The 10,947-nt window shown below is 36.0% G+C and overlaps 1 protein-coding gene across 1 annotated transcript in view; it reads right to left on the bottom strand.

Moving 5' to 3' along the window:
* The window catches only part of LOC308419298 (vomeronasal type-2 receptor 26-like), a gene marked incomplete at both ends in the record, with an annotated part of 61,285 nt that extends 53,729 nt beyond the window's left edge, over positions 1-7,556 (bottom strand). The window contains 2 exons of the mRNA XM_080914979.1: positions 5,959-6,256; positions 7,342-7,556. Of these exons, the coding sequence (XP_080771105.1) occupies positions 5,959-6,256; positions 7,342-7,556 (513 nt within the window). The remainder of the gene's footprint in view (positions 1-5,958; positions 6,257-7,341) is intronic.
* Between the last annotated feature and the right edge of the window lie 3,391 nt (positions 7,557-10,947).

Genomic DNA, 10,947 nt, shown 5'->3' on the forward strand with positions numbered 1-10,947 from the left:
CATTGGACAGATCATGGAAACAGAAACTGAACAAGGACACTGTAAAACTAACAGAGACTATGAACCAACTGGAATTAATAGATATCTATAGAACATATCATCCTAAAACTAAAGAATACAACTTCTCAGCACCTCAAGGCCCCTTCTCAAAAACTGACCACATAATTGGACACAGAATGAGCCTCAGTCAATACAAGAAGATTGAAATATGCCCATGCATCCTTTAAGATCATCATGGTCTAAGGGTGGTCTTTAATAACAACAAAGACAACAAAAAGCCCATATACACATGGAAACTAAACAATGCTCTATTAAATGATAGCAAGGTCAAAGAAGAAATAAAGAAAGAAATTAGGGATTTTCTAGAATTTAATTAATATGAATACACGAAACACCCAAACCTATGGGATGCAATGAAAGCAGTACTGAGAGGAAATCTCATAGCTCTGAGTGCTTCCAAAAAGAAACTAGAGAGAGCATACACTAGCATCCTGAGAGCACAGTTGAAAGCTCTAGAACAAAAGGAAGCACATACACCCAAGAGGAGTAGACAGCAAGAAATAATCAAACTTAGGGCAGACATAGACCAAATAGAAACAAAAAAATCCATTGAAAGAATCAACAAAACCAAGAGCTGGTTCTTTGAAAAAATTAAAAAGATTGATAAACCCTTAGCCAAACTAACTAGAGGGCAATGGAGAGTATCCAAATTAACAAAATCAGAAAGGAAAGGGGAGAAATAATGACTGAAACTGAGGAAATTCAAGAAATCATCAGATCCTACTACAAAAGCTTTACTCAAGAAATCTGGAAAATCTGGAGGAAATGGATGAATTCCTAGACAAATACAAGATACCAAAGTTAAACAAGGACCAGGTAAACCAGGTAAATAATCCCACAACACCTCAAGAAATAGAAGAAGTCATCAAATGCCTCCCAACCAAAATAAGCCCATGTCCAGATGGGTTCAGTGCAGTTTTATCAGACATTTATTGGGGAGATAATTCCAATACTCTCCAAACTATTCTACAAAATGGAATCCGAGGGAATACTACCTTATTCATTTTTTGAGAATACAGTAATGCTCGTTCCTAAACCACACAAAGACCCTACAAGGATAGAGAAGTTCAGACCAATCTCACTTATGAACATTGATGAAAAATACTCAACAAAATCCTTGCAAACCGAATCCAAGAACACATCAACAGGTTCATTCATCATGAACACGTAGGCTTCATTCCTGGGATGCAGGGATCATTTAATATAAAGATATCCATCAATGTAATCCACCATATAAACAAAATCAAAGAAAAATCCACATTGTTATCTCACTAGATGCTGAGAAAGCATTTGAAAAAATTCATCAGCACTGCATGTTAAAAGTCTTGGAAACAACAGGAATCCAAAGTCCATACCTAAACATAATATACAGCAAACCAATAGCCAACATCAAAGTTAACAGTTGGAAACTAGAAGCAACCCCAGTAAAATTGGGGACTCGACAAGGCTGCCTACTCTCCCCCTATCTATTCAACATAGTACTGGAAGTCCTGCCCGGAGCAATTAGACAGCAAAAGGAAATCAAGGGATAAAATTGGAAATGAAAAAGTAAAAATATCACTATTTGCAGATGACATGATAGTGTACTTAAGTGACCCCACAAATTCCACCAGAGAACTCCTACACCTGACAAACAAGTTCAGCAAAGTGGATGGATATAAATTAAGTCAAACAGATCAGTAGCCTTCCTATATTCAAAGGACAAAAAAATGGAGAAAGAAATTTGGGGAAAGATACCCTTCACAATAGTCACAAAAACTATGAAAAACCTTAGTGTGACTCTAACTAAGCAAGTGAAGGACCTGTATGACAAGAACTTTAAACCTCTAAAGAAGGAAATCGTGGAAGATCTCAGAAAATGGAAAGATCTCCCATGCTCATGGATTGGAAGGATCATTTTAAAAATGGCCATCTTACCAAAAGCAATCTACAGATTCAATGCAATCCCCATCAAAATTCCAACCCAGTTCTTCACTGAGTTGGAAAGAGCAATGTGCAAATTCATTTGGAATGACAAAAGACCTAGAATAACTAAATCCATCCTCAACAAGAAAACATCTGTGGGAATCACTATCCCTGACCCCAAGCTATATTACAAGGCTGTTGTGCTGAAAACTGCATGGTACTGGTACAGAAATAGGCACGTGGATCAATGGAATAGAATAGAAGATCCAGAAATGAGGTCTCACATATATAGTCAACTTATTTTTGACAAAGGTGGTGTAAACATTCAATGTGAAAAGGACAGCCTATTCAACAAATGGTGTTGGTCCACTGGCACTCAGCATGCATAAGAATGAAAATAGACCCTTTCTTATCTCCTTGTACAAAGCTCAAGTGTAAGTGGATCAAAGTCTCCACATTAAACCAGGTACACTGAAACAATTAGATGAGAAAGTAGGGAAAACCTTAGAACTCATAGGCACAGGATAAAATTTCCTGAACAGAACACCAATGGCTCAAGCTTTAAGGTCAAATATTGACAACAGGGACTTTATGAAAGTGCAAAGTTTCTGTAAGGTTAAATACACTGTCAAGAAAACAAAGTGGCAGCCAATATAGTGGAAAAAGATCTTTACCAACACCACATCAGATAGAGGCCTAATATCCAAGGTCTACAAGGAACTCAAAAAGCTCGACACCAGAGAATCAAATAACCCTATTAAAAATGGGGTACAGACTTAAAGAAAAAGTTCTCAATCAAGGAATATTGAATGACTGAGAAACAACTAAGGAAGTGGTCAGCATCCTTAGCCATCAGGGAAATGCAAATCAAAACAGCCCTGAGATTCCACTTCACACCAGTCAGATTGTCCAAGGTCCAAAACTCAGATGACAGCAGATGCTTGTGAGGATGTGGAGAAAGAGAAACACTTCTCCACTGCTGGTGGGGTTGTAAACTGATACAACCACTCTGGAAATCAGTCTGGTGGTTCCTCCGAAAAATGGACATAGTACTACCTGAAGACCCAGTTATTCCACTTCTGGGCATATACCCCAGAGACACTCCAATATACAACAAAGATTCATGCACCACATTATTCATAGCAGCTCTATTTATAAAAGCCAGATGCTGGAAACGATCCAGATGTCCTTCAGTAGATCAATGGATACAAAAATTGTGGTACATTTATACAATGGAGTACTACTCAGCTATCAGAAACAATGACTTAATGAAATTCTTAAGAAAATGGTTGCATCTAGAGAATATCATCGTGAGTGAGATAACCCAGCCACAAAAGAACAGACCTGATATGCAGTCAGTGATAATGGAATACTAAACCCAGAAAGCACTGAACACCCTAGAAACATGTCACAGAATGTGTGAAGTTTATGAAAAGAAAAGAAAGAAAAGAGAAAACCATTATGCTAAATCCTTACACACTAAAAAAACTTTGACTAATTCTGAGTTACATTTTTATTTTACATGTACTTTAGCTCAGTGTAACTAGAAAGACCATAATGCACACTATCAAACGTTTGAAAAAAAAGCCAAGCACTGACAAAAATGCATTCATATACTTTAATGCAAAAATACTTAAAGTTTGTTCATTTTTCTTTGTTTTTTAAAATAAAGTTATTCAAAATATATTGAGTGGCTCATTAAAATGATTTACAAGTAAAACTAAAGGAAGTATTCAGGCCAGCGAATATCCAACACAATCAAAGAGACAAAAGAATCATAAACCTCCCAAAGCAAGGGGAGACCTCAAAGATCTTAACTCCTTAATTTCTGAAAATGGGGATAGTGAGTTGGATAAAATGCCAGATAAAAATATAAAAAGTTTCTTAATAAAACTACCAGCAAAGGGCTAGAGAGTATTCCCTTTTACCATTCATTTTTAGCTTGAAATCCTAACACAATCCCACAAATAAGATAACTTGGTAAATTATCTCCATTCACATATGATATGTTTATGTCTGAAGGTTTTCTTAAGGGCTCTTACTGGAACACTAATCATGAAAACTCTCAGCACTGATATACACTTTCATCAATTAACAACACAAAATAAACATCCAAACTAATTGATTTCTATATATCAATAATAAGAAAGAAAACCATTATGTTTCAGTAAATATTAAACAGTGGAAACCTTTTATCCTGCTCTAGTGCAGGAGCCTGGGTTTTTTCTCTACCAGGCGGTTCCTACTCCATCCTCTTTCAGCTGTCTCTCTTTTAGTCTGTAACTTTGGCTACTGGTTCCTGCATGGATCTGCAGCCTACTGTGCTAAAACCACTTGCCCCAGCTGCTCCTGTACTAGAGGAAAACTTAGCTCACATTCTCCACAGCTGGTAAAATCATGACTCCACATTCATTAACTTATCAAACAGGTTTGTATGTTAAATTCTCAATCCACAAACCCTCTACACAAAAAGCTTACAACCTCTACATAATCAGAATTACTCTCACATGTTGCTAACAGCGGACTGCTAGTGGAGATGTGTCTCTACAACCTGTTTCAGGTCTGACAGCTAAGTTAGACTTCCCATGTTTTTAGATATTTTGCCACTCTCAGATTTTTGAGGGAGTTGAAGACTAATTTAGTTTTATAACCTACCCAAGCTAATTAACTTTGAGAAAACCTAGTCATTTAGAATAGCTTTAAGTAGGAATAATTACAGTTAATATTGGAGGGTATTTTTTTTTTTTTGTTTAAGGAAACAGAAAGACTGGGGGGAAGGATCTTCTGTAAGGACTAAGGAAGCTCAGCGGATCATTGTATGGCTATTCAGGGGCCTACATGGAGTGAAAAGGCTGCAGAGAAAAGGGAAGGATCCTATGTCAGGAAAAATGGAATGAGGAGTTGTTAGGTGAGAGGCCAGGGGCAAGTGAGAAGGTGGTAGAAGAACCAATGTCAAAATGAGACCAGTACAATTATGCATACATTTCTTAAGAAAAAATTGTATTAGTTATAAATGTCATAATTTACATTTGTCCAAAGTCAAATACTTAAAAGAAAAAAATACAATTCACTCATAAAAGCTTATAAAATGAAAAATAATGGTCAGGCATAATAGTGCATTACTTTAATCCTAGCCTTAGAGAAGTAAAGAAAGGAGAATCTCTGTGAGTTTATCCTGGGCTACATAGGAAGACCTGGTAATTTTGCATGGTTAGAACCAGTCTTAAGAATAAACAAATAAGTAAAGATTAAAATTAAAAGAAATCAACATGGTAGCCGAATTCATTTTTCTAAGACTTAAGATCACTGAGGATACAGGGAAACATTAAGCTCTGGCTCAATGTTATTTGCAACTTTATCTATTCCTAAATATCCATTTCCAATTTTATTACTAATTTGGATACAATTCACTTATAAAGGCTATCTCTCTAGCATTGTTTCTAAGACATAATTACTGATCAACAAATAGACTTGAAAACACCAAAAAAGAAATCAAACTTTCCTACCAACTCAGGAAAATTACAAACAGCCCAATTGTCCAGCCAGAGTAGTCTGACCTCTATGTTCTTTGTAAAAATAAATGGTATCTGACAATCTGTCCAGATAACACAGTAAAAGTAAACAGAAATATGTCTGTAGTAGTTACAGTGAAAATACATAAATAGAATTATTATAGTCCACATGTTCTGTGATGTTTTAACCAAAGTAAGACATTATCAATAAAAGTACAAGGCAAAGTAAACTTTCTTGGAGTGATAGAAATACAGGTTTTATTTACAGTATATATTTTTTAAATTGTAAAGGTTTTTAAATCAAATTTGTTATATAAGCATAATTTCAATTTATGAATAAATTATACTTTAGATTGAAAATGATAACTAAATAGTAAACTTTTAAGTAGTTTTATACCTCATTAATAAACAATAAATGGATTAATTGCATTTATTACTATGTTAGTATGTATAACCTAAGGAACCAGGATTCCTTGCATACCTGTGGGACATTATAGAGACTTAGAACTCGGGAGATCTGAGTTGAAATTCCAGTTGAAACACCTCCTATCACTGCAACCATCTTATCAGTCTTCTCGGGCCTGCAGCTGTAGTTAGGAACTGGGGGGCTCTCTCCTGAGAGCAAAGTCATAGAACTCTCTGTGGCCCTCATCTCAGTAAAGTCAACATTGAAGAGATAGTATCCCAGAGACATATTGAATAGAATATTTGGGTCCTTGTTGATTTTTTCTATAGCAAAAACCAATGCCAGTATGTGCTGATAATGTTTAGTGAGATATCTAGGAGAAAAATTAGAAAGATCATCATCTGTCTTCTTTTTCCAAATTAATTTTTAATGAAAATATAATTACATCATTTACTTCCCTCTCTTTTATCCCTGTAGCTCAACCCATGCTGCCTAAAATTCTGGATGTTTTCTTAACAATTTAAGTCATGTGAAAAATATACAAAATAATCCAAGAAACAAGCAGGATATTCTATATTAAATATGTCAAAGAATTAGTCTTATAAAAGTTTTGTAGTGCAAATTATTATAAAACTCACAATTTTCTTTAAAAATATTTTTGAGACTGTGCCTTGCTTATTTAGCTCTAGCTGGATTGAAACTCACTAAGTAAATTATGTAAGCCTCAGTCTTACAGAGATCCCCCTGCCTCTGTTTCTAAAGTTCTGAGATATAAGGTTTGTACCACCAGATACTATCAAATGTACAATTTTAGTATTTAGTGTAAAATTTTTGTTTGGTAAATTAAAATTGAGGAGTACAGGCTGTGGGAAATATAGCAAGTATGAAGAAGTATTTCATTTGGTCTTAAAAATAGGATAAACCTTCGAAAATACATACTTGAGTAACTATGGCAATTTAAAAATAGTTCAGTTAAAGCAGAAAATATGATGTTGTCAGTACAATACACTTAATCAATACAAAGAAAATTGCTTCAAATGAAAAGTGTTTTCAAAGCCTTTTTATATACTTAAGTGAATTCAGCATGAAAAGTTGAGAGACACACAGAGACATAGTCATGGCTGAGTAGCTATTGGCATTTGGTGGCTACTAGGGAAGGGAGGCTGAGTTTCAATTGAGGTTTACCCAAGTCATTCATTACACTCTAGATTATGTCTTATCCTACTACACTACTGGCATTCCTCAATGAACTCAGTAGATCTAAAACTGTGATTAAGTAAGAGTCTGTGATGTTGGGGGAGGGTAGGGTAGGGGAGGTAAGAGCAAGACAGACCATGAAGAGAAAGAAAACATTGGACACTGGAGTGGAAGTAATTCAAGAGGGTTTGATCAACAAATATTTTATACATTCTAAATCCTGAAATACTATTTTTTTAAAGAGAGAAGACAAACACTTACGCAAGAACATGTTCCGGTTTAAAGGTTGTATCTGTAAAGTCATATACACTTCTAGCATCTCCACTAATCACTCTAAGGGAAAAGAGTCCTCCAATAACAAAATCCCCGTCTTGATAGTAGCTAGGAGAAGCAGGTATACTTAAAGAGAAACAAGAAACTTGTTCCTGGAATACAATGAGAACAATCAGGAGAGAGAAAGCAATAAGTAATTTCATACTAACATTGATATAGAATTGATAAAACCCAGAAATCTGTTCAGTTGAGAGTTTGTGACTAATCAACCCTTATAGCATATCAACAAACAGATAAAACCTAAGTCTGTCTGGTCTGTGTGGATCAAGGTTATAAAGCATTGTTCTGTCCTGATATAGGCTCACCAGGATCCAAACACTTCTTTGTTTCCTAGGAGTAAACTCTGCTTTGCACCTACTTAGCCTTAGATAATGTCCCCTTCACAGAGTCACTGTGAGTCTCCAAGGGCTCAGGAACCCCTGATTTGGCACTTGGGAATCCTGAACCTCAGCAGAAAAACACACAATTAAGAAAAAGTGTGAAGTCCTCTAAAACACCCGTGGGGTGTGTCCACTCAGTGAGCTGAGACTCCTCAAGGCTCCAAGGTAAAAAGAGACTAACCAGTGGTGACAAAATTATGTCATGAAGGGTCATCTGAAAGAGGCATCCAAGGGCTCAGTGTTTTGGGAGCAGGGGAAGGGAGCAGTAAGGGTGAATGCTTAATCCTTTAACAACAGTGTCATTTTAGAGTGTTTTTGTAAGGCAAGGTAAAGGCTTAAATTAGAAAATACTATTTCTGATTGCTTTATGGGATCAATTGTCCCCTTGTGTATTTTTAACATCTTACACTGTGTATGCTTATATGTACAGTGTTTTGAAATACATATACAATGTGAAGATTAAATATAAATATTTAATTCACAGATTTTTTTTAACAATGGCATGATTTCTTATTTCTTTACTTCATAGAAAGTGATTCTTGGGGTTTTATTAGCTTTTAAAAATGTCTATTTTTGCATGAGGCTTAATGAGTTTGACATTTCTCTTTTAAATAGGATATTTTCTTTATTTACATTCCAAAGCTTATCCCCTTTCCAGGTTTTTCCACTGCAAATCCCCTATCTTCTCACCACTCATCTTACTTCTGTAAGGTAGCCCACACTAATTCCCACCTCACTGCCCTAGCACTCCCCTACACTGGGCATCAAGGCTTCACAGGACCAAGGGCCTCCTCTCCCACAGATCAGGCCACTTCAACTCCTTCAGTCCTTCTCCTAAATCATCCATTGGAGTCCCGTGATCAGTCTATGTCTGGTACCCAGCATTCAAATCTGTATTTGTCAGAATATGTTAGAGGCTCTAGGAGACAGCTGTATCAGGATCTTGTCAGCAAACTTTTCTTGGCATCAGCAACTGTGTCTGGACTTGGTGTTTCCATGTGGAATGGATCCCCTGGTGGGGCAGATTCTGGATGGCCTATCTTCAGTTTCTGCTCCATTCTTTTCCCTGTATTTCCTTTGACAGACACAATTCTGGATTAAAAGTTTGGAGATGGGTGGGTGGTCCCATCTATCAACCAGGGAGCCATGCCTTAAGTCTGGATATGGTCTTGACAGATTCTCCTTTTTTTTGTTCAGTGTTTCAGCTAATGTCATTCCTGTGGGTTCCTTGGAGGCTCTTAATTTCCTGGTATCTGACACTTTCTAGTTGCTACCTGCAGTTCCCCATCACCCCCCTACACAACTCTGTTCAATGTCCTGACTGTCTATACATCTCCTCCCTCTTCTCCCATACCTGTTTCTAGTTGTGGCATGGCTCAGCTCTAGAATACATTCTTAATCCAAAATAAAGAAAGTAAATTTAGTTTGTAGAATGAAGCACCCATGTTTGAAAGTAAATTCTAATTAGTGGGCAGGCAAATTAACAAATCAGAAAAAGATTTGAAAGAATGAGTCAGAGATAAATTATACTCAACTCTCATAAGAACAGACAGAGAAGAGGTAATTTGCTGGGGTCCTAGCTCCTAAGATCAAGTACTGGGGAGTGATATAATAAGAGATGAAGGACAAAGGTTGAAGACCTCTGCCCAGTAACACTCTCTTACTGTTCTGGGGCCCAGAAAGTGATGGTTTCTGGCTGTTTAACTTTCTCTTGCTACTCTGAGTGTAAAAGATAATGACTTTTATCTCCTCCTAGACCAAAGGCTGATGGCTTATTGACATTGACTCTTGCTGAGAGCAGGAGGAAATTAAGCAAAGAATCTTAGTTAATTGTGCTCTTTAGTTACTGACTTGGGGTCTTCTTGCTGGCCAGGCAAGTGAATCTAACTTGTTGAACTCTTATTGAGAGAGAAGTAAAAAATCAGAAAGAAAGAAAGAAAGAAAAAAACAAAGAGAAATATCAAAAGAAAGAAAGATAGGAAGGAAGGAAGGGAATAAGAAAGAAAAAAGAGAAAAATAAAAGAAAAGAAAGAAGGAAAGGACTGAAGAATGAAAGCAGAAAGAGAAAAACTAAGTTAGTTAGGAACAAACACAGACATATTCTGAGAGTAGCATAAAAAGTGTATTCCAAGTTTTTTTTTTTTTTTTTTTTTTTTTTGCTTTCAGTTTTTTATAACGTTTTAGTTTAAAAAAAAAACCTATGTAATTAAAAAAAATACCTCATACTTAAAGTAATAACTAAAAGAATTACATAGAATGATGATTGTAAGTTTAATGCCGATGGTTTTGTTTGTTTGTTTGTTTTGTTTCTACCTCCCCTTTTAATATAAGCTCATTATAGGTCCAGAGCAACAGTTTCATATGACCTTGCTTTTTCACAGTGAACATTTCTCGATTCTGTAATTGAATAATAATTTTTCTTCATTATTAATTTGTTCCAATCCTGTTTTTATTCCATAGCACAATCATTCTGTAACACATGAATATATATAAATCTGTGACACATGAATATATATAATGATAATATTATATATTATGTATATGGTGCTTGAAAATACTTGTATCAGTTTAGGAGCTGAACAAAATAATGATTAACAATTAGAAAATCAACAAATCATCTAAACACTATTACTATATGGACTTACTTCATCACATTGTTTCTGCAGTAAATCTGCCCATTAGAGTAGATAAATGCCCAGGAAATCATTAAGGTAGGTACTAGTGTCAGGAAAGAGAAGAAAGCCTAAGCCAATGTCTCTGGGGCTTTTGCCACTTAGATTGTGCCCATTACAGCTGCACAAAAGTGTGTGCTAGTTCCAGAAAACTTACTTGCTTACCATAGCCTTTCCCAGATGTCATCTGTCATCAACATAAAGGAATAGTGCATAAAGATTTGTATGGGGGATCAGTGTGTTTTTACTGGGACAGTTGGACAAAGAGTGTTCGCAGAGAGAACAAGCTAGACACAGGTAAAGGGAACTAGCCCAAATTTGAAAAGGAACCAAAAGAGTAAAACCAATTGCCAAAATTAGTATGAGACCAAGTAGAGAGAATTCAGTCAGGTTGAACCAGGCAGTTTAGAGAGGTGTTGGAGACAGATTAGCTGAGTTGAGTCAGCCAGCCAGAGTTCAGAAAGAATTACAGAAGGTGAGCT

The sequence above is a fragment of the Micromys minutus genome, assembly GCF_963924665.1.
Source record: "Micromys minutus genome assembly, chromosome: 3".
NCBI classification, from domain to species: Eukaryota; Metazoa; Chordata; class Mammalia; order Rodentia; family Muridae; genus Micromys; species Micromys minutus.